At 36.5% G+C, this 25,375-nt stretch overlaps 1 protein-coding gene across 5 annotated transcripts in view; it reads right to left on the bottom strand.

The window, feature by feature from the left end:
- Nucleotides 1–933: 933 nt before the first annotated feature.
- The window catches only part of LOC121420973 (mitochondrial inner membrane protease subunit 1-like), a 74,625-nt gene continuing 50,183 nt past the window's right edge, over nt 934–25,375 (bottom strand). For 4 of the 5 annotated variants that reach the window (XM_041615535.1, XM_041615534.1, XM_041615532.1 and 1 more), the window contains 3 exons: nt 24,184–24,310; nt 4,056–4,166; nt 934–2,160 (listed from right to left, as the gene is read on the bottom strand). In XM_041615535.1, coding sequence (XP_041471469.1) covers nt 2,122–2,160; nt 4,056–4,166; nt 24,184–24,310 — 277 coding nt within the window. In that variant the 3' untranslated portion in view covers nt 934–2,121. The remainder of the gene's footprint in view (nt 2,161–4,055; nt 4,167–24,183; nt 24,311–25,375) is intronic. The other variant, XM_041615533.1, reaches the window with a different exon arrangement.

Genomic DNA, 25,375 nt, shown 5'->3' with positions numbered 1-25,375 from the left:
TTGCTTTTGACATTCAATCTTTGGATTATTTTCCTTATTTTCTAATTTTTTAATGGCTAATTTGCATAATATGCAAATTAATTTTCAGACTTTGGGATGAATCCTCATGCTTGGTGATAGTAGCATATAGATGTCAACACAGATGAAATACTTTCATGCAGTCTATATGAGAACAATCACAATATCTTGACATTTTTTTTTTTTTTTTGCATAATATGCAAATGAAGATTTGTTGGCGTTTTTGATAAAAAATATTGAATACAGTTATTTATCATGAATTTTCGCTCAAATTGAACATTTAATATGTAGTTTTGGACTGTTTCGCTTATTTTTATGGCTAATTTGCATAATATGCATATTTCATAGATTTCCACAGCTTGGATTTTTGGGGACTTTTAGTATGTTGTTTAGGGGACCTATCTGGAAAGAACTGCAGTGGTATATCCCATGTTGCAATTAGTGGTGGGTTATTTCCCCCCTATTCTGGCTAGATTGACTGGTGTACCAGGGGTCGGTGGCCAGGGGGGGGGGTGTCAAGAGCCAAATATTCCCCGGTCATATGGTATGAACAGGCGTAATGGTGTAATGAGAGGCAACAATTTTGAGAGGGCCAGATATTGTGCATCGGGCAGGAATTATCTTCATAAACATTTGCGAGCGAGCAAAAATTTTGACATTTTTAATACAAAAATTAAATTTTGTGATATACAGAGAATATCACCCTTCTCTCTTTCCATTCTACTTTTTGTGGTCTGTGAACAGAATTCTTTGCGGCAATAGCGTGAAGAGTAAAAAAAAAGGCAAAGTATGGCGCATGTGCTCAAAAAACTGCTTAATATAAGTCCCTTTTCATCTAACTTTGAAATATGTTTTTACATTATATTCGGTAAAAAGATCATATCCTACACTTTTCCTTTCCTCCTTGTTTTTGAGTTCTTGGTTGTAGAACTTTTGAGGGCCATCAATTAAATAGCTTTGACACCAATCTTATAACACACCCCTTATACCATAATTACTGAGTTTGTGTGTAACAAAATAAAATGATCAAGAGTATCAAAGGCCTTTGACAAATCAATAAACCCAACATAATTTTTTTCTTAATAAAACAATTGCTAACTTTATGGATAAACTCAAGAAGTGCAGAAGACGTGGAATGCCCTGGTCTAAAGCCATACCGATGTTCTGAAATGATATAACATTTTTCAAGAAAGTCATATAGCCTGAAGTAAAAACACTTTTCAAGAATTTTAGAAAAGACATGGAGAACAGATATGGGTCTGCAATTACATCATTATTAGCACCACATTTGAAAACTGGAATTACTTTAGATATTTTCATTTTATTAGGAAATAATAGCTATAGACAAATTTTACAAAGAATGCTACAATAAAACCAACATTTCACTCTGATAGTATTGCGCTATTTTCATATGTTACAAAAGAACAAAAAAAATGAAGATTTACATTGGACTGATTGGCATGGTCCTACAATGGTTTTCACTGTCTGATTGACTCCAAACAAACAGAAGAACATTCATGCACTTTTTAATAGAACCTCATAATCATAGATTGAAGCAATTTCTATCAAGACTAGATGCAACTTGATAGAAATTGCCTCAATGATTATGAGGTTCTATTAAAAAGAGATTGGTCGATACATTAAGTATCTATTAAAGGAGTCCCTTGTATGTAATTGGTTCCACTTGATGTGACATTTTGAACAAAATAAATCTTGGTTTCATTAGCTAAAAATCATCTCATTCCATAAAGTTCTTTTCAGGCACAGCTTGGATGATATTTTGGTGATTCCAGCTTATTCATGCCACAAAAACTTGTGAAATGTAAGTTCTAGTTGGTCAAATGATGTAGAGCACAAGGTCACATGTCTATCAGTAGACTAGCAATCCTGTAAATATTCTATTCATACTCATTTCAATGAATCTAGCCCATACTTTCAGCATTTTCATCACATCACAAGGTTACAGGGTGTATCTTCTGTTTGTTCACTGATATCACAGAACCAAACCAGACTAGATTCACCTTGCTAGAAGTTATCTTCAGACTCATCTTAAAATTATGCCCAAGTGATTCTGGCCTCAGGATCAAAATAAATGGCAGGAAGTCACCTTTCTAGCCAACCCATACTACTCCAAGGCCAAACCTGTAAATGACAAGAATTGCATATAATATTAGAACTCATTTATACTGCAATATTTAATGCACATTTGTATAAAGAATCCTAACAAGAAACAAAAATTGGAGGGCAAAAAAGATGATATTGGTCATGTTGCATAAAACCTACATTTGAAGGTAAATTATGTGGTTGTTCAAGCAGGAGACAGGGATTCCTAGAATACTTCTACATGCTCTCTACATGAGTATATCTATCAGGTCTTTCCTACTTAAATTTAATCAAATTTTATGGGTAATTCTGGCATACATGTATTTGTGAATTAACAATGAAAAAACTAGGTAAGAATTTAAACAAAATTAATTCAAGCCAATTCAGTTCACATAAACATCAATAAAAGCATCACATCAGTGTCTCTTCTAACCTCCATTTCTATGGGTGTAGTTTTCAAATAAATATTTTAAAATCTTGCATCGGCAGTGACAGGTCATTACCCCAAGTGGAATGCCTCTGGCGGTCTCACCTGCATCATGCGATTCAATATAGCAGCTGAAAACTACTAAAAATTATTATTCACAAAATACACCATTTTTTTTTTCGTTCATTGACATTTGACCTTGATCATGTGACCTAAAACTTGTCAGTGATACTTGATTACCCCTATATCCACATTTTATACACTATAAACTTTGAAAGGTCATGTGACATGAAACTCGCACAAGTTGACTCAGATCCATAAACTTTCAAAGTTATGATGGTAATTCAACAGATACCATTATGACCAAAGTTCATTGACTTTTGACCTTAGTCATGTGACCTGAAATGCACACAGGATGTTAAGTGATACTTGATTACTCTTATGCCCAAGACTTATGAACTAGACCAACATACTTTCAAAGTTATGTTTATTCAACAAATATCCCGAATTTGGCCAAAGTTCATTGACCTTAAATGACCTTTGACCTTGATTATGTGACCCAAAATTTGCACAGGATGTTCAGTGATACTTGATTACTCTTGTGTTCAAGTTTTATGAACTAGACCAATAGACTTTCAAATTTATGATGGTAATTCAACAAATACCCCCAATTTGGCCAAAGTTCATTGGCCCTAAATGACCTTTGACCTTGGTCATGTGACTCAAAACCCAGGCAAGATGTTCAGCAATACTTGATTAACCTTATGTCCAAGTTTCATGAACTAGGTCCATATATTTTCTAAGTTATGATGACATTTCAAAAACTTAACTTTAGGTTAATATTTTGATGTTGATTCCCCCAACATGGTCTAAGTTCATTGACCCTAAATGACCTTTGACCTTTGTCATGTGACTCAAAACTCAGGCAGGATATTCATTAATACTTGATTAACATTATGTCTAAGTTTCATAAACTAGGTCCATATACTTTCTAAGTTATGCTGTCATTTCAAAAACTTAACCTTCGGTTAAGATTTGGTGTTGACGCCGCCGTCGGAAAAGCGGCGCCTATAGTCTCACTCTGCTTTGCAGGTGAGACAAAAACTACACTTGCTTCTGCCCCAGCCAGCTGGTGCCAGCGAACACCATTAGCTGGCCAGGCTGGGATGGCAGCGCTAGCCCCCAAAAACACACTCATTGTGCTATAGGCTCCAAAGTATCAAATGGTAAAACTAACAAATTTTCTTGGCTTCATCCAACTCGGGGAAAAAAATTGGATGCAACAGAGATCGCCATTTTTCATTTTCCGTCATCACATATATGTGCCTGCCAATGTACAAACAATTTAACACACACTTAACTAACAAAAAAAGACCCTTGAATGATTCTATTTTGTGGTTGTCTCTGCTTGTATCCCTTTTACATTTACACTTCATGATTCAGTAATTAATTCAACAACTTCAAAAAAAATGTCATGATCCCCCCCGGTCAACAATAAATTGCTTACCCTACATACAGCTCTGCCCCGGATAAGACCAATGGGTACAGGTCCAAATTCTCTGGAATCAGTTGAATTATTTATATTATCACCTTGAAGCCACACATGACCTCGTGGAACCTGACAAGTATTAAAACACAATTAATATATCAAGTAAAACACATTTTTACTGTTTTTGGATCATGCACATGTACATGTTTGGGCAATTCCATGGTAACGGAATTACAAATCACAGAATTTGGGCTCTTATTTTTGCTCAAAGCATTCAGATATCTCATATTTTCCACTTTTCTCTACTTAATAATATGCATGGCCACTTGTGCTATATTCTGAACCAAGTTTTCAGAAAACCCCTCATACGTTAAGATGTGAAAGACAGATATGTGCAATGGTAACGGAATTACCAGAGAAATTAGTGAGTTTTCAACACAAAGTTTAGGAAAGGTTTCTCTGAAATTTACAACACACTAGCTCCAAGCTAAAGTCTAACTCAATTTATTATAATGTCAACTTTATTTTGAAAGCAAATTTGTAACAAATATCATAAACAAGTGGAATGCCTCTGGCCGTCTCACCTGCATCACGCGGTTCAATATAGCAGCAGTGCTGACTTTGAATACTAATCTCACTCGCACAAGATGTTCAGTGATACATGGTTACTCTTATGTCCACTTTTTATGAACTAGACCAATAAACTTACAGAGATATGATGGTTTTTCAACAAAAAACCCAACATGGCCAAAGTTCATTGACCTTACATGACCTTTGACCTTGATCATGTGACCTGAAACTCGAACAGGATGTTCAGTGATACTTGATTACTCTAATGTCCAAGTTTAATGAACTAGACCAATAAACATTCAAAGTTATGATGGTAATTCAACAGATACCCCCGATTCGGCCAAAGTTCATTGACCCTTTGACCGAAATCATGAGACCTGAAACTTGCACAAAATTTTCAGTGATGCTTGATTACTATTATGTCCAAGTTTCATGAATCAGATCCATAAACTTTCAAAGTTATGATTGGAATTCAACAGATATCCCCAATTCGGCCAAAGTTCATTGACCCTAAATGACCTTTGACCTTGGTCATGTGACGTGAAACTCATGCAGGATGTTCAGTGATACTTGATTAACCTTATGTCCAAGTTTCATGAACTAGGTCCATATATTTTCTAAGTTATGATGACATTTCAAAAACTTAACCTCAGGTTAAGATTTCGATGTTGAATCCTCCAACATGGTCTAAGTTCATTGACCCTAAATGACCTTTGCCCTTGGTCATGTGACATGAAACTCTAATAGGATGTTCAGTAATACTTGATTAACCTTATGGCCAAGTTTTATTAACTAGGTCCATATACTTTCTAAGTTATGACGTCATTTCAAAAAATTAACCTCAGGTTCAGATTTGATGTTGACGCCGCCGCCGCCGCCGCCGTCGGAAAAGCGGCGCCTATAGTCTCACTTTGCTTCGCAGGTGAGACAAAAATGTCTATGATTGATCTTTCTTTTGGGGTAGTACATGGTAATGGAATAACAAATAATGGTAACAGAATTATGCCTCTGACATTTATGAAGAAACATTTTATTTTCAGGCATTTATGACTTAAGAAATGCCTCTATAAAGCTTGTTTATGTATTCTTCTCTTAATACTTAACACAAGCTCAGACCTTGTGAATCTACTGTAGATGTGAATCTACAGTGATTTCCATTTTGTTAATCATTGTCAAGCTTGGAAAAATTGTGGAGAAACAAGTATTGAATGAAAAATGAAATGTAAACCCACTTTAAATGATAAAACCTCAGATCCAGCTGGCACAAAAATGGTAAAGGTAGTGCTTACTAAGTGTTAAAATTTCAATTTGGGTGGCATAACTGTTACAAAATGTTTGAATGTATCCGTTTTATTCAATTGACTAAAAGTGCAAGGGAAAAGTAGAAGAAATGTTATGTAGGCTAAGTTTGATTTCGCCCTTTCCCCTTGACACAGCGTGACGACGAGCTTTTCTGCGCAAACAGATTTCTGCGAGCTTTACAAAAATGGACAGTGCTCACTCAAGAGTAACATTCTGTCAAAACTTTTACTTTCATTGAATAGATGAGACTCAAACCCAAGATTATATGTGAAAAAATTACCCACATGTTGTATATTTAATTCCCACGGCTTTTTCAAAGTGTAAACTTTTTTTTGATGCGCACTGTTTAATATCAAATAAAGTAAAGATACAAGGCATTTTAGCAGATAAATAAAAGTTATATTTCGCTCGCTACTTTCAATCCGAGCCCAACTAGGTAAACATTTGCCATGTTGCCCTCCCCGGGCTTTGCCCATACGAATCCTGTACAAAACAGAGAGCAATATTGGCTATATTTCTGCTAATGCGCTTGCGCAGTAGGAGCCGATTTTAATCGCTAATTTCAGTATTTGAAAAATCTGGCTAGAACCAGTTTATGAACCAACGAATTGTACATTTCTACGCATTAATTTTATGTCCATGCCATACACAATGATGCATTACCTTGCAGTCGCAAGGTAACAATTTACGTCACAACTGATTATTAAGGTTTACTTCAGTATTTCGTGAATAACCTGAAATCATAAGTAATGATAAGCAAACAGGCATATAAATTGTTCCAAATAATAGCTTGAATTACACATAATAATATTGACTGGCTCTTCTTTCGGGAAACATAAAATATGTTGCCCTTAAAAGAAGCATATTGCCCTCGTCTATTCTCTGGCCAATATGATTCTGTTGCGGGAGTCAATTCCATTGTGACTTATGGGACATTTGATACTTTTTTCTACATAACTGAGGTGCATATCTGAAATAGTAGCTGCACAAACATGGATTTACTTTATTAAACTGTAAGAAGAATACTGAAACTCACTATATGCAAAAATGTATGCTTTCAGCTTGGTTGCATAGGGTGCTATATCTTCAGAAATGTCATTGTGACTTATGGGACATCGATGGACCACACAAATTGAGCTCTTTTGTTCAAAGTGCCATATCTATCTCAGTTTTATGACAATGTTTTTAGATTTGGGCTTGGAGATTAACCAGTGATAGTGCTCACTAACAGTACTTGAATTGGACTTGATTCATTTCATTTGTTTCAGTAGTTGTGTGCAATCGTGTGTGACTTATGGGACAAGTGAATGTGACTGATGGGACCCTATCTCATTTCATGGAATTTACATTTCCTCTCGATGACTTTTTAAGTCAAACTTAATTTCAGCATGAATAAATATTCCCTAATAAGATGACACCTTTAATAATTCATGCCATTGTGTCAGAAATAAATTCAACAAAGGGCAGAAACATCTTTTCATGCACTTCATTTATATAAAGGGAACATTAACCAAAAAAAAAGCTTCCTAACTTGTCATCAAGCTTTAAGAACTGTAATCAAATAAGTACAAAATAATCAATAAACAATTACAATCATAAATATTTAGCAAACAGATGAAAAATTAACAATTAGAAAGAATGTACACACTTTCCCATTGTGACTGATGGGACATAATGATAGGACATATTTGTTACAGATGAGACAAATAAATGTTGCCTTTCTCTGTCTGTCACATACAGTATGGAAAAAAAAGACCTTTACAGTGTATACATGTAAGAACATTAAGGCATTAATGCTGCCATGAATTATATCAATATTCTTGTTAAGATATTCTCTTTTGTGTCAAATGCTAATATTTTTCATTAGTTGTTGATGTTTATGAAAAAAAAAACAGATGGATAATTGGATATCAGTGCACAGACAAATTTTTGACAAAAAATATCAAAATTTTGGCATAAATTCTTTAAAGAAATGTATTAACTGGACTGTCTAGAAAACGGTTGCAATTGATTTCTACTATCTAAACTGCATGTATATGTATACTTGTATATAGTAAAAAGTGTATTCATTTACATGGAAGATTTTACCATTGTCTGTGCAAAAAATATGAAAATAATTGATTTTCATGAAAAATCCAAGGTGGCCGCCAAAAATTGCCAATTTGGAACCCCATGGGACACGATTTGACAAAGGGAACACCAGGATTCATTAACTATACACTTCAGGCAATACAAAAAATGTTGGTTAAAATATATCATGGGGGTGCACCCTATCACAACTTCTTTTTTTTGCCAGCTGCTTGGGTTGATACATTTATGTCATCTCTTTCATAGAAATTCTGAATGTCTGTAAGGACATCATCATTTATAGAGTACCAAAGTGATGATGTCAGTTGTCATGGTGTAATGGCGGCCTGGTTCTAAAGAAAATAACCTGGGGCCGTTTCAGAAAGCTGTTGTAAGTTAGGAGCAACTTTAAGAATGACTAGTGATCCTTTCTTATATGCTAAAACATTGCCAATTTATGATGACATTTACCACAAGGATCATTGGTCGTTCTTAAAGTCGCTCTTAAGTTACGAAAAGCTTTATGAACCAGTGCCCTTTTACGACTCTCAGAATGATGGTAACAACCAGGGACAACACACATCACCATTTTTGCAAATACAAATGTGTAAGACGATCATGCAGCTGCGACTAGGTTTAGAACCGGCCGATTCGATGTTCATGACATTGTGACATCACACTTCGGTCCTCTTTAAATGCGCATGTTCCTTTCTATTGGCAGGCGGCAGGAATGATTCTGAGAAAACTTGATTGCAAGCTTCTGAACAATTTTTTGGCATTTACAGGGGCTTTAATAGCTCTGCTCATGGTAGCCTTAAATGCATCTGAGGACTGGTGCTCTTATTTTGACAGGATCCAGAGGGTCGCTCAACTACAAAATTTGTGACTGATGGGACATTGACATAGGTTTTAATAGTTTCCATGGAACTACATGTATATACCAAGTTCACATCATATGTAAAACAGTGGATGCATACTCCAAGGGGACAAGAAAACCAAGAGAGTGATCTGGACCTAAAAAAATGAATAAAAGCTAGGGTGAAACAAACCCAATTTACCTGCACTCAGCTTTGCATTTTAGCGATCATATTCAGTTTTCTCCTTCTTTCTGGACTGGGCACACAATGCAAACTTTTTTTTGTTCAATGCACTGCCTATGATATTCAGACTGTTTTTTTTTGACAGTCAGCATACTGTTCTCCAGCTTTTAAGCATTCTCATCTCACTCTTTGATGTCATGGACAGCTTTAAGGTGGCATGGTTTACGAACTGTATGTGTGACTTATGGGACATGTGACTTATGGGACTTAAATGTATGTCCCCCCAGTATAGCTATTTCAAGTCCAATACAGATGCAGCTTGATTTGTTGATGCAAGCATGTACTATGGTAGATAAAAAAGTCCAATACTTGTCTCCAGGAGTCTATGGCAGCATATGAGGGAAACTTAATGCTCAAAACTGTGACTTATGGGACATCAAACATACACAACTTGAAATGTATTTTGTGCCTCACAGTTTCACTGCAGCTTGTAAAACAATACAGCTAATTGTAAATTATTGCTTGGAGGTCACATGGACAGTGGAATTTTTCATCAGCACCCTTTGCTTGCCAGGAGCCAGGGATGGGTGAAAGTTGTACACTTTCTATGAAATCTTAGTACCAAAATGCAACAGAGTGCACATTGCATATTTTATGAATGAATGAGGGTATAGTAAATATAAGTGTGTTTTTGTAAACCTTAAACTGTATACTTATAAACAGTACAAACAAAATTGCTCAGAAAAGAAATTTTTGAAAATGGAAAAATGCAACATTTGGCTGGAATTGACCTGTTGCGGGAGACATATTTGATGTTCCCCTCAAGGCCAGTCAATATTATGTAAATAAGTATCTCTACCATGAATTAACATAATTTTTCAAGATAAAATGAACTTAAAATAGGATGGAGGCTATCCTCTCTATCCATTGCCAATTTCAGCAATACTTCTAGGTTGTCAAAATTTTTAAAATAAAAAACGATGTTTAAAATACTGAAAAAGGGATACATTTCCAATACCTGAAGGGTTGCACAAGCCAAATACTTGTCAAGGGCTGCATCTTCATAATCTGGAAAAGACTTGTTTCCCTTGTTTAGGGTGCTTTTCGAGACCCCATGGTCGCGCCTTGTATCCACTCGTCAATGAAAGTGGTCCCCCAAAAATTTGAATCTAATCACCCATTTCGAGGGCAAGTAAACATAATGCCCATAACATTGTGTGCTAGAGGCATGTCGTTTGTGTAGAAGGAGCAGGTAAAGAAAAAAGTATTACTAGTTTTAGAAAACGTAATGAGTAGGGCCTCATAGACCTCATTAGAACTGGTTCTTGGCAGTGACATTTTTGGCAAAATAAATCTAGATGACAATTTTGTTTGGATCATTCTGCAACATCATTTTGTACTCCTCTGGCAAGAAATGATTGCCCATTAATCATTTGCAAGGCATTCAGCTACATTGTATGTTCCATCAATATACTTACTATCTAATGCCAATTTAACCGTATAAGCCTTTATTCTGAATGTTATATTGAATGGGAGCTTGCTGACAAGTAATCATCCTGATTTGGAGTGTAATTACGAATCGGAAGGCTTTCAATGTTCAAAACTATGAACTACATGTACAGCTAAGATATCGACATGCTAATGGAACAAAATGGGCTAGCACATGCCCCTTCATAGATACGATAGTGCTAATTCCGTTACTTTACAAGAAAAACAAAAAATATTCCAGTAAGTCAAGGTGATCATCAGGTACTACCAGAGTGTTAAGAAAACCAATACTTAACATGACTTGAATGCACATCCTGTATAATACAGGGGACATCCTGCCCATGGGTCCGATAGTCTGCGGGGTCTATGTCAAATGAATAGAATGTCACCTTCTAGAATAGAAAGCCCTTGTCAGTCGCCCCTGAAAACTACCCCCCCCCCCCGTGGACCGCATGTTATCTTTATTTGTTCTAATTAATAATAGGTGGATCCAGGGTGTGAGGGGCCCAGGGCCCACTATTAGCGGAGCAAAAAAACAGAAAGAAAGGGGAAAGAAAAGAAAAAAAAACATGAAATGAGAGGAGAAAAGACAAGGAATATATAATAAAGGGTACATGTATTTATATTGCGCACATATCCACCTTGTCAGGTGCTCAAGGCGCTCCTATAATGGTTTTGCAATCGTTTGCGATCATTTTGGTCACAATATGTTTTGTACAATGTGTTGCACACAATCGCAACGATTGTAAGCAGTCGCACCATTGTGAAAGGGGCTTCACTTGGATAGCGCAAACTTTGATGTTTGATTTAGTTTCTTTTTTATTCTCTTTAAAACTAGTACATGTAGATTAGCTCATGTTCACGGACTAACAATATTTTCTAAAGATTTGAAAATCTTTCTTTTGAAAAAATCCTGATCATGGCCTATTATAGAGATAATACTCCTTATCAGTGTCTCCTTGATAGTATCCTCTGTAATTTCAAGGAAATTAATCCTTATATACAAGTGGAACACCTCTGGCAGTCTCACCTGCATTACGCGATTTAATATTGCAGCAGTGCTTACTTTGAAAACTACTATAACTCGCTCAAGATATTCAGTGATACTTGGTTAACTTATTTATGAACTAGACCAATACACAAGGTAATTCAATAAATACCCCCAGCGTGGCCAAAGTTCATTGACCTTACATGACCTTTGACCTTGATCAAGTGACCTGAAACTTGCACAGGATGTTCAGTGATACTTGATTACTCTTATGTCCAAGTTTCATGAGTCAGATCCATAAACTTTTAAAGTTATGATGATAATTCAATACATGTAGATACCCCATTATGGCCAAGGTTCATTGACCTTTGTCATGTGACCTAAAATGCGCACAGGATGTTCAGTGATACTTGATTACTCTTATCTCCAAGTTTTATGAACTAGACCAACATACCTTGCCAACTAGACCAACATAGACCAACATACCCGGCCGCGATCAGACCAAAAGACGTTTAAAGATGGGAGTTGCTGCTACCCTGTTTGGATTAAAGGGATAGAGCCTCGTCGATCTGGAGCTGCACAGTGGCTGCCGGGCCAACGATCAATTGGGCAAAGCAAATTTTCAGAGTATAGTATATCATTTAATGTCTATTTCGAACAATAAATTATGGATTTTAATTTTCATACTTTCAAAATTATGATGGTAATTTAACAAATACAACAAATTCAACAAATCAGGCAGGATGTTCCATAATACTTGATTAACCTCATGGCCAAGTTTCGTGAACTAGGTCCATATACTTTCTAAGTTATGCTGTCATTTCAAAAACTTAACCTTCGGTTAAGATTTGGTGTTGACGCCGCCGCCGCCATAGGCGCCTATCTATAGTCTCACTCTGCTATGCAGGTGAGACAAAAACTGAACTCAAATTGACATTCGATTACCCAAGAACAAACACATATCTATAAGCAAAACAAGTGGAATGCCTCTGGCCGTCTCACCTGCATCACGCGGTTCAATATAGCAGCAGTGCTGACTTTGAATACTACTCTAACTTGCACAAGATGTTCAGTGATGCATGGTTACTCTTATGTCCACTTTTTATGAACTAGACCAATAAACTTACAGAGATACATGTATGATGGTTATTCAACAAAAAACCCCAACATGGCCAAAGTTCATTGACCTTACATGACCTTTGACCTTGATCATGTGACCTGAAACGCGTGCAGGATGTTTAGTGATACTTGATTACTCTAATGTCCAAGTTTAATGAACTAGACCAATAAACTTTCAAAGTTATGATGGTAATTCAACAGATACCCCCGATTCGGCCAAAGTTCATTGACCCTTTGACCTTAATCATGAGACCTGAAACTTGCACAAAATTTTCAGTGATGCTTGATTACTATTATGATTAAGTTTCATGAATCAGATCCATAAACTTTCAAAGTTATGATGGGATTTCAACAGATATCCCCAATTCGGCCAAAGTTCATTGACCCTAAATGACCTTTGACCTTGGTCATGTGACATAAAACTCATGCAGGATGTTCAGTGATACTTGATTAACCTTATGTCCAAGTTTCATGAACTAGGTCCATATATTTTCTAAGTTATGATGACATTTCAAAAACTTAACCTCAGGTTAAGATTTTGATGTTGATTCCTCCAACATGGTCTACGTTCATTGTCCCTAAATGACCTTTGACCTTGGTCATGTGACATGAAACTCTAATAGGATGTTCAGTAATACTTGATTAACCTTATGGCCAAGTTTTATTAACTAGGTCCATATACTTTCTAAGTTATGACATTTCAAAAACTTAACCTCAGGTTAAGATTTGATGTTGACGCCGCCGCCGCCGTCGGAAAAGCGGCGCCTATAGTCTCACTTTGCTTCGCAGGTGAGACAATAAACCAAATTAAAATTTGTGAACATTGTGACGTACAGGACACTCAAAATGTGACGTACATGACGTGTCATACAGACATCTCTAAATTGAAGCCAAACTTTCTTACTTTATGTCTCATTGACTTCTTCAATTATAATTTGTCTGATGATAATGATAATCCTATCAAACTAAAGACATTTATTATGTTAGAAACCGCTACTGGCTGAATATTTCTGTCAATATATCATAAACCAAATACTGTGTCGTACGGGACACTTGTCTTGTGTGTTGTACTGGACAGCATGTATAAAACAATGAACTTATTTTCAATCTGAAAGGGAGCATTGCTCCTAAATTCTTCCTTTTTAATGAAAAGCGTAAAGTAGTCATTCAACAATATGATGAAAGGTCAAGTCCACACCAGAAAAATGTTGATTTGAATAAATAGAGAAAAATCAAACAAAACACCAAAATTTCATCAAAATCGGGTGTAAAATATGACAACTTTAAAGTAGAAATATATTGAAAATCGTAAAAATGGAGAATCATTTATCACAATAAAGGAGAAAATAAGGAGAACACGATGGTTTGTACATCATTTATCATGGAGACCGATGAAACTCAGTTAATTGATAGTTTAAAGTTCTCTCTCTGAGTGCTTCCAACACGCAGAATTACGTCCGCGAAATTGGGGATTTTTGATGACGTCACTGTCTGCACGAGAGGCGTGATTGGCTCTCCCACGTGAAGCTCCACTTGCATGCAAAACCTGCTGCGAGGGTACGTTTTCTCCACATTGTCACTGAATAATTCGATCCCGAAATGAAAGAAATCCCAGAATTTTATCTAGATTCGGATTTTCAAACTGATGATTTTAAAGATGAAGAGAAAATGATGATAAAGTGAACAACAGAGTGACGTAGTTGGAGGTAAATTGGGGGAACTATGCCGATGATGATGATGAAAATTCAACTTGCCTGACGATCACAAGTCATGTACATGCTGATTCGCTACCAATTCATGCTGCTGGAGTGCTAGCTACACCGTGCGGGCCAAATTGAATTCATGCTGAACATGAATAACCACATCCAGACATAGTCTATCATAAGAAGGAAAATAATGATATAACTGTAGTCTGTACTTACAAACAAGTGAATAATCCGAACCTGAAGGCAAATCAACTCAACGAATAGTAGCACACGATATGGCATATGCACTGACGATAAACTTCATGTGGCTGGGATAGATTGTCACTCGTTCTGTTAGATGTAACTTTTATCTCATTAATTTAACAAAATTACGAAACTCGGGGAATTATTTATCTATATGAAAATATAGTAACATCTCGTATCATTTTTTGAATTACGATAAAACCTGTTTTGAAGGAAAACGTTGAGGTAAATTACAATTAGAAGTCTTCTCCATCATGCATAGCAGTATGTGATCGTAAACAAACCATCACGTACTGTTTGCTCGCCTTGGCTGAGAGAATAGATCTATGCACGTGTTGCACAGCTCTCAATCAGCAAGGCGAGCAAGGAAGGAATACGTGCATGTTTGAGATGGTTTGTTTGCAATGACATACAAGCTACGCATGTTCGGGGATGATCTTTTACATGTAATTTTAGTTTACCTCAACGTTTTCCTTCAAAAAAGGTTTTATCGTAATTCAAAAAATAATAAGAGATGTTACTATATTTTTACATATATAAATAATTCCCCGAGTTTCGTAATTTTGTCAAATTAATGAGTTACAAATTACATCTAACAGAACAAGTGACAATCTATCCCAGCCACATGAAGTTTATCGTCAGTGCATATGCCATATCGTGTGCTACTATTCGTTGAGTTGATTTGCCTTCAGGTTCCGATTATTCACTTGTTTGTAAGTACAGTTATATCATTATTTTCCTTCTTATGATAGACTCTGTCTGGATGTGGTTATTCATGTTCAGCATGAATTCAATTTGGCCCGCACGGTGTAGCAGCAGCTGCATGAGTTGGTAGCAAATCGGCATGTACATGACTTGTGATCGTCAGGCAAGTTGAATTTTCATCATCATCATCGGCATAGTTCCCCCAATTTACCTCCAACTACGTCACTCTGTTGTTCACTTTATCATCATTCTCTTCATCTTTAAAATCATCAATTTGAAAATCCAAATCTAGATAAAATTCTGGGTTTTCTTTCATTTCATGATTGAAGTATTCAGTGACAGTGTGGAGAAAACGTACCCACGCAACAGGTTTTGCATGCAAGTCACGTGGGAGAGCCAATCACGCCTCTCGTACAGATAGTATTAAACGTCATCAAATTCCAGTCAATTCAGAGACCGATGCGAAGCATATTTCGGAGGGGCATTTTAGCATTTTTTAATTGGCGATTTTCACCTTTTTGTATTATTTTCGGTATTTTTGAATGACCCACTGATGATCCCCACATCTTTACATTTCTATTGATATATAATAAGACCACATTCATAATCAATATATTTCTCATTTAAAGTTTTACTTATTTTTTTACAAAATAGTGATATACACAACTCAAATGAAATTAAATTAATTGATGGCCATGCCATTGATGCCCCTATAAGTGGCCGTGATGCCCTTAAAAAAATGAACAATTCACGGCCAAAAAGGCCGTGCCCTTTTTTCAAGCTGGACGATGTACCCTTTTTCAAAACTGGCTGTGCCCTTTTTCATTGTGAGATTGAAGTTTATAAAGTTCTCCCATATTTCACAAGCAAAAATACAGAAGAGAGAAAAAACAAAGTTAACAACTTCCCTCAATTCAAATTGCAAGCAAGTTTGCGTGAAATTCTTATCTACACACAAAAGCAAAGTCAGCATACATGTACTAGCTGCTCCACCACGTGGCATGGCCTGCCTGTGTGTGGCAGTGCAGGATCACAGTTGTACTTTTGCAGACTTTGTCCAACCAAATAATCACAACTTGGAGGGAAATTTATTTTGAATGTATTCTCAGATTCCTGTTTAGGTGATGTAATGTCAAAGTTATATGAACCAGACCAATAAACATTTATAGTTATGATGGTAATTCAACAGATACCCCTAATTTGGCCAAAGTTCATTGAACCTAAATGACTTTTGACTTTGACCATGTGATGTGAAAATCAAGCAGGATGTTCAGTAATACTTGATTAACCTTATGGTTAAGTTTCATGAACTAGGCCCATATACTTTCTAAGTTATGCTGTCATTTCAAAAACTTAACCTTTGGTTAAGAATTGGTGTTGACGCTGCCGCCGTCGGAAAAGCGGTGCCTATAGTCTCACTCTGCTATGCAGACCTTGAGACTAAAACCTCACAATTCATATGATACTAGTAATAAAATACTTCATTGACCCTAAATGACCTTTCACCTTGGTCATGTGACATGTATCTCAAGCAATGATACTTGTAAACTCTCAAAGTTATGATGGCAAATCAACATTGACCCTAAATGACCTTTGGCCTTGGTCATGTGACATCAGTCTCTGGCAGGATGTTCAGTAATAGTTGATAACCATTAAGTCCAAGTTTCATGAACTAGGCCCATATACTTTTTAAGTTATGATGACATTTAAAAACTTAACATTCGGTTAAGATTTGATGTTGACGATGCCACCGCCGTCGGAAAAGCGGTGCCTATAGTCTCACTCTGCTATGCACGCGAGACAAAAGAAGGGTTTCCTCCTTTCTGGGAATGCTGTATTATGTAAGAGGATTTACTAACACTTTAACAAGAGTGTCGCTAAGGCGAGCACATGATACACCCGCATGTAACGCAGAAAATGGAGTTATTGGTCAAGCAAGACAAGGCAAAAGCGATTTTGTGTCTCGCCCATTTATGAAAATAACCAGAAATATCGTGATTTGCGAGGGCACGCAACAGAATTGTATCAAAATTTCATTGTGAAATGACTGGGATGGAATAACACTTTTCATAAGAGCCTTGCACATTAACTTTAATGTTGACCTGAAAATGACCTCTGACCTTACAATGTGACCTCCTACTGCAGCATAACATGCAGGTCGCTTAAGTACATCTACCATCCAAGTTTGGTTGAAAAGTGATTAACGGTTGCAGAGTTAGGTGACACTAGAGTCTTGCATGTAAACTTTAACGCTGACCTGAAAATGACCTTTGACCTTTACCATGTGACCTCTGACTGCTGCATAACATGCAGGTCCCCCAAGTCCATCTACCATCCAAGTTTGGTTGAAAAGCGACTTAAGGTTGGGGAGTAATGTGTCATTAGGTTTGTGACGGACAGACACACAAGATTTGGATCCCTTATATACCCCTTTCATAAACCCAATTATGCGGCTAATAGCAGCATAATCTGGTCATAAAATTGGAAGACCAGAGTTATCCGCATTATTTTGATGCTGCTATTATCCGCATAATAGCAGCATCGGGACAAGATTTTGAGTTTATAAACGCATTTCCAAATAATGCGGATAATCGCCATGGTGCGATCACAAGGTCACCCTTTTCCAACACAACCGCATCGGAGGGGGCGTGTCCAGTTGTCATGACGATTATCTGCCTTTTTCAGGACGGGCACTTGTAAAAAGAATGCGGCTTATTTTCAGAGTTTGTGAAGGCAATTTTTATTGAATTATCAGCATTACTCTTAGGCGGCTAATTGGAGGATGGGTTTATGAAAAGGGTATAAGTCTCACATTCACCTCTGGTTGGCGAATCAAAAAGTGGTAGGTGGCGACTTCACCCTTGACCTTCTGACTTCAAAATCATTAGAAATGCTGGAATCTATGCTAGTATCACATGAGCCAAGGTTGAGTTCAACTCAAGTTATCACGTTAACAAGGACTTCAGAATGGTAAGATGAAACTTGTCACTGTGATCTTGACCTTTGACCTTTTGAACTCAAAATCGATAGGCTTCCTGGAATCCATGCTAGTATCATACACACCAAATGATATATAAAGCCTAGGTTAAATTAAACTGAATTTATCGCACTTACAAGGACTGCAAAACGGTAAGATGAAAATATGTCAGTATGACCTTGACCTTTTACCTTTTGACCTAAGATTGATAGGCTTCCTGCGATCCATGCTAGTATCATACACACCAAATCATATGAGCCTAGGTTAACTTAAACTGAAGTTATCACGTTACAAGGACTTCCGAAGGGTAACATGACAGTGTGACCTTGACCTTTGACATCAATAGCAGGGTTGGCACGTTTTAAAACGCATGTTTCAAAATGCATTTTAAACACGTTTTAAAACACACATCTCATAGACTCGTGTGTTATTTATAAGCATGGTCATGGATGTGATTTTAGATTAATATTTTTCATACTTTTTTTCTTAAGTGGTATATAATTTTCTTCTTACTAAATCTCTTTTTCAACAACACTCTTTTTCTCCTCTCTCTTTCCCCCTTTCTCTACCCCTTTGTCATGTTGCTTGACATCCTCTTCTTCAATTGTGCACATCAATCTTCGCATCATGTTGTTAAAGGAGAAATATATTGATTATGAATGTGGTCTTATTATATATCAATGGAAAGGTAATGATGTGGGGATGATCAGTGGGTCATTCAAAAATACCGAAAATAATACAAAAAGGTGAAAATCGCCGATTAAAAAACGCTAAAATGCCCCTCCGAAATATGCCTCGCATCGGTCTCTGAATTGACTGGAATTTGATGACGTCACTGTCTGTACGAGAGGCGTGATTGGCTCTCCCACGTGAACCTCCACTTGCATGCAAAACCTGTTGCGTGGGTACGTTTTCTCCACACTGTCACTGAATACTTCTATCACGAAATGAAAGAAAACCCAGAATTTTATCTAGATTTGGATTTTCAAATTGATGATTTTAAAGATGAAGAGAATGATGATGAAGTGAACAACACAGTGAGGCAGTTGGAGGTAAATAATGGGGGAACAATGCCAATGATTATGATGAAAATTCAACTTGCCTGACGATCACAAGTAAAGTCATGTACATGCCGATTCGCTACCAACTCATGCAGCAGCTGCTACAAGTGGTAGCTCTACGTACACCGCGCGGGCCAAATTAAATCCATGAAAATGAATAACCACATCCAGACAGAGTCTATCATAAGAAGGAAAATAATGATATAACTGTACTTACAAACAAGTGAATAATCCGAACATGAAAGCAAATCAACTCAACAAATAGCAGCAGACGATATGCACCGACGATAAACTCCATGTGGCTGGGATAGATTGTCACTCGTTCTGTTAGATGTAATTTGTAACTCATTAATTTGACAAAATTGCGAAACTCGGGGAATTATTTATATATATAAAAATATAGTAACATCTCTTATTATTTTTTGTATTACAATAAAACCTCTTTGAAGGAAAACGTTGAGATAAACTAAAATCACTTTTAAATCCCCCCCAACATGCGTAGCTTGTATGTCATTGCAAACAAACCATCACAAACATGCACGTATTCCTTCCTTGCTGATTGAGAGCTGTGCAACACGTGCATAGATCTATTCTCTCACACGTACGTGAACCACCTATAGGCTATGTATCAACTCAGCGGAGCCTGCCATTATAAAAGCCCTCTCGCGGTAGGTCGCCTAGCAATCTTGTTAGCGACGCATGTGAGCACCGTCTTGCTCACTCTCCAAAATGTATGCGATATTAAAATCCTAAAAACTAATGGAATCGTTAAAATTTAGTAAGGCTATGAATACTTATCATTTACATTGACTATCAGTGTATCAACCTATATCAGATTTACAAGCAAGTGTGGATAAGATTTCGAATTACCAGTAATTTTGATGAGTGATACAATAAGCCAAAATTTATGAAAATATTGCGTAAATTTCATATACCATTTCAAAATCGTTATTTTCAATATCTTCACAATTTTTCATTGTGTTAAAAAACATCTTATTACTTTAACTATAATTTTCCCGAACTGATAACGTTGGTAGGCTATTTTCTCCATCGCTTAAAAGGAAATGTCGGGCTTTCGAAATCAGGTTAATTTTTGTTATATTTCTAAAAGAAAATCGTTAGATTCGAGCTACTATACCATTGTTCTCCCGAAGAAGGGTTATCATCTCATAATGTTGTGTAAATGATACATAACAATAAAACTTACGAGTGTAGCAATCCATGTTGGATAACATTTTTCAGTATGAGTTTCGTAACGAAGAGAAAAATTAGGTTCATTCTTAGCACGCGAGCCGCAGAATAATAAATTTTAGCGTGTGCAGACAGGGCTGATCGCCCTGACTGTCCGTTCGGATTATCCAGTCCGATACCGCGTCGGGTTGTATATTCCACGTACCTTTTCCCCTTGCGATGACCACTGTGCAGTTTTTAGTGTTTGATTTATTTTTGATACTCAATCTGTGAAATTTATAGTTTATCAATATCTAAAAATGCTTGGAATATACCTGACACATAAATTATTTCATTTTCGGTAATTATTATTTCTTTCCTGAATTACAAAAAGTCAAACTGCCTAGTGTCAAGAATGTGTAACATTGACTTATATAGTTAAAAATCACAACATTATCAAGGTTTGGGAAATATCTTGTTAAGTTTGCCCAATGTCATATCTCACGGTATATGTTAAACAGAAAATATAGAACAAGTGTATATTTTGTAAGTTCCACGGCCACCTTTACCATCATGCGACATATGAAACCGACCTGCGTGGCCGCCGGGGGGGGGGGGGGGGGAGGTACTCAAATTATTTTAAAATCAAAGTAATAGCAATTTTATAGATCTGCAATATTCCTATCCATGCTCTCGTGATAATGACTTAAAATCATGGTGAGTTGCAATGGGGAGGGGTCGATGAGGGATACTGAAAAGGGCCAATGAGATTGCAGGCCGGTAGAAATAAGAGGGGCAAATATTAATAGGTTAGTTTTATTGGAGGAGAGCTTGACCATAACAGAAGGGAAGGAATAATATGAGACGGTTGAAATTTAGATTGGGAGAGCTGATCTTTGAGATATAAAATGTCACAAACACAAAAACAAAGAAAGAGAGAACAGGGAGATAGGAGGAAAAGAGAAGCCCTTGCAACAGGCACTTGTCTGGGGCGAAAGTGAGTGATGATAACTTATGCCCGCCCCCCCCCTCCCTCCACTCCCTATATATATCAATCTTGGTAGCAGAGACACCGAGAAGATGTCGGAAAAAGGGGCTAATGGGACACAGAAAAAAAAATCAGTAATCTTGAACAGGACAGCTTGAAAACTTATAGTAGGATCCTCATATTGTATATAATTATAATTATGATAAAAGGTAAAATTCCACGATAAACAACAGGAATTAATATTAGAAAATAAGGTTATTTGAAAGAGAGTGGGAAAAGGACCCCCCCCCCTTTCTCCCGATCCGCTTGAGACACCTGAACCCGGCTCCCGGCCCTTCCTCTTCTTCTGTATATACCATCTCTTTAAGTTCGTGAGGCGGCCGTGGAATTTACAAAAAAATACAGTTCTATATTTTCTGTTTAACCTACAGTGAGATACTGATGACATTGGGCAAACTTAACATAATTATTTTCCAAATCTTGACAATTTCTATCATGATTCTTGACCTATAAGATTGACGTTTTGTAATTCATGCAGGAAAGAAATAATAATTCTCGAAAATGAAATCATTAATATGTGTCAGGTATATTCCGAGCTTTTTTCGATATCGGTATTTCACAGATTGAGTACCAAAATGAAGCACTATATAACTCAACAGTGATCACTGCAAGGGGACAAGGTACGTGGAATATACCACCCGACACCAGTATGGGACTAGATAATCCCGCGCGACACACCAGGGGATCAGCCATGTCTGCGCGCGCTGAAAATTATCATTCTGCGGCTCGCGTGCTAAGAATGAACTTGATTTTTCTCTTCATTACGAAACTCATGCTAAAAAATGTTATCTAACATGGATTACTACACTCCTAAAATATATTGTAATGTATCATTTACACAACATTATGAGATGATAACCCTCCTTCGGGCAAACAGTTGGTATAGTAGTTCGAATCTAACAATTTTCTTTTAGAAATATAACAAAAATTAACCTGATTTTGAAGGCCTGCCATTTCCTCATAAAGCTGAGAAACAGTAATCTATCAACGTTATCAGTTAGGGAAAATTATACTAAATGTAATAAGATGTTTTTTAAAACAATGAAAAATTATGAAAATATCTAAATTAAGGATTTTTAAATGCTATACAAAATTTACACTATATTCTCATAAATTTTGGCTTTTTGTATCACTCATTAAAATGGCTGATAATTCGTAATATAACCGTCACTTGCTGGTAAATTCGGCATGAGTTTGTACACCGATAGTCAATGTAAATGATAAACATTCATAGCCTTACTAAATTTTAACGATTCTATGGTTTTTAGGATTTTAATATCGCAGACATTATGGAGAGTAAGCAGAACGATGCTTACAGGCGTTGCTAACGGGGTTGCTAGGCGCGAAAATCCGATTTAGCTCCGCCCACTTTTTACACTGAGTTGGAGGGATTCACGTACGTGCTCAGTCTCAGCCAAGGCGAGCAAACAATACGGCATGTGTTGTTGTGATGGTTTGTTTACGATCACATAATGCTACGCATGATGGGATGATCTTTTACATCTAATTTCAATTTACCTCAACGTTTTCCTTCAAAACAGGTTTTATCGTAATTCAAAAAATGATAGGAGATGTTGCTATATTTTTATATAGATAAATAATTCCCCGAGTTTTGTAATTTTGTCAAATTAATGAGATAAAAGTTACATCTAACAGAACGAGTGACAATCTATCCAGCCACATGAATTCGAAGTTTATCGTCAGTGCATATGCCATATCGTCTGCTACTATTCGTTGAGTTGATTTGCCTTCAGGTTCGGATTATTCACTTGTTTGTAAGTACAGTTATATCATTTTCCTTCTTATGATAGACTGTCTGGATGTGGTTATTCATGTTCAGCATGAATTCAATTTGGCCCGCGCGGTGTAGCTGGCACTTCGAGCAGCATGAATTGGTAGCGAATCGGCATGTACATGACTTTATTTGTGATTGTGTTGCATGTTGAATTTTCATCATCATCATCGGCGTAATTCCCCCAATTTACCTCCAACTAGGTCGCTGTGTTGTTTCACTTCATCGCTGTGTTGTTTCACTTCATCATCATTCTCTTCATCTCAAAATCATCAATTTGAAAATCCAAATCTAAATAAAATTCTGGGTTTTCTTTCGATCATTTCGGGATCGAAGTATTCAGTGACAATGTGGAGAAAATGTACCCTTGCAACAGGTTTTGCATGCAAGTGGAGCTTCACGTGGGAGAGCCAATCACGCCTCTCGTACAGACAGTGACGTCATAAAAAAATCCCCAATTTCGCGGACGTAATTCTGCGTGTTTGAAGCATTCAGAGAGAGAACTTTAAACTATCAATTAACTGAGTTTCATCCGTCTCGTGATAAATGATGTACACCATCGTGTTCTCGTTATTTTCTCCTTTATTGTGATATATGATTCTCCAGTTTTACGATTTTCAATATATTTCTACTTTAAGTAACATCCTCAGTGTACTGGGAATATAGAAAAGCCTATTGTGTTCCGAACAAGTCATTGTTCAATTGATATGACAAGCAGCAAACAAAGTACACGAAGTGGTCCGATCCGCCGTAGATCATACACTTTATACATGAACTGTGTACATCTGTTCTCAGATGATGACTGGACATGATGACAAATGATTAAACACATAGATGAGTACAAAGTTCCAAATTACCATGCAAACTTACATATTTTGTGGTCTTGAGAAATTTCCATGAAGTCTCTTCTGGTATTTCATCACTTTCTAAACCTTGAACTCTTTTACACAAGAACTGCTTCGGGTCTGAGGGAGATTTGAAGATCACAATGTCACCCCTAAAAATAATTACAATGTAAATCAAAGTGATGATGATGATTATAATAGTAATGAAGATGACTGTGAAGATAATGACTCAATTCAATCAATTCATTTTCCCAAATAGACAAGACCAATTTTGGGAGAATTTGAATTCAAGGAGCATTTTGGGGTAAAAGTTGGGAACCGGTCTATTTCACCTAATTTGAATGTGCTGAATCTAATAAGACCGGTTCCCAAGCCAATTTTTCATGTCTTGACCACCTAATTTGCATAAACAAAATGGCTGCCAAATTGACCATTTAAAATCCTATTTCTACAATATTATTTTATAATACTCGCTTTCATCGACATGGATACTGCAAAATCCTGCACACATAACATGCACCTTTCGGGAAAATTTGCTATTTCTGTTTGCATCTAATTAATTATGCAAATTTATGCATATTTTGCAATAAAATGCTATAATTTGATAATTACACCTAAAAGTTTATTATTTTGGGTACAAATAGCATTGTATCATTATAATTGTTTGGCCCTTGAATATAATATTTAGGTCAATTTTTCTATGTATTTTATTGTTCTTTGATATTTCTTTATGTTCCTGTATTTTCTGCCATTTGCTTTGGATTTGTTTGATATGGGATCTTTAAAAAACTAATATCAATTCAATGATTGAATAATTTGATAAACTTCTTTTGCCACAAATGTTAATTATACTCAGGAACAAATACACACACATGCTCCCACGCTCCCACACCCACACCTGTATATAGAAAGTAATATACTTCAAGGTATAGTAGACATTTCCAATATGAAAACACTTTGATGCCTATCCTATAATCATGCCAATTACCAAATTCAATGAACCCGTACGAAAAGAACAGTTTGGGAGTTGGAAGAACTGTAATCATGATGAAATTATTTTTTTTCTTGAAAAAGACATTTCATGTTTTATAACAGATGTAATAATCAAATAAATGTATGATTTAACCCCATCTAGGCCGGGGGGGGGGCCTTGGAGGCCCCCCTCAACAAATCGCGCGATATTTTTGCTGCGCGAAATTTTTTGACCACTCCGCTTG

Source organism: Lytechinus variegatus, chromosome 9, assembly GCF_018143015.1.
Source record: "Lytechinus variegatus isolate NC3 chromosome 9, Lvar_3.0, whole genome shotgun sequence".
Taxonomy (NCBI): domain Eukaryota; kingdom Metazoa; phylum Echinodermata; class Echinoidea; order Temnopleuroida; family Toxopneustidae; genus Lytechinus; species Lytechinus variegatus.
Note: the sequence above shows the minus strand (reverse complement) of the source record. Positions and strands in the feature narration are given on the sequence as shown.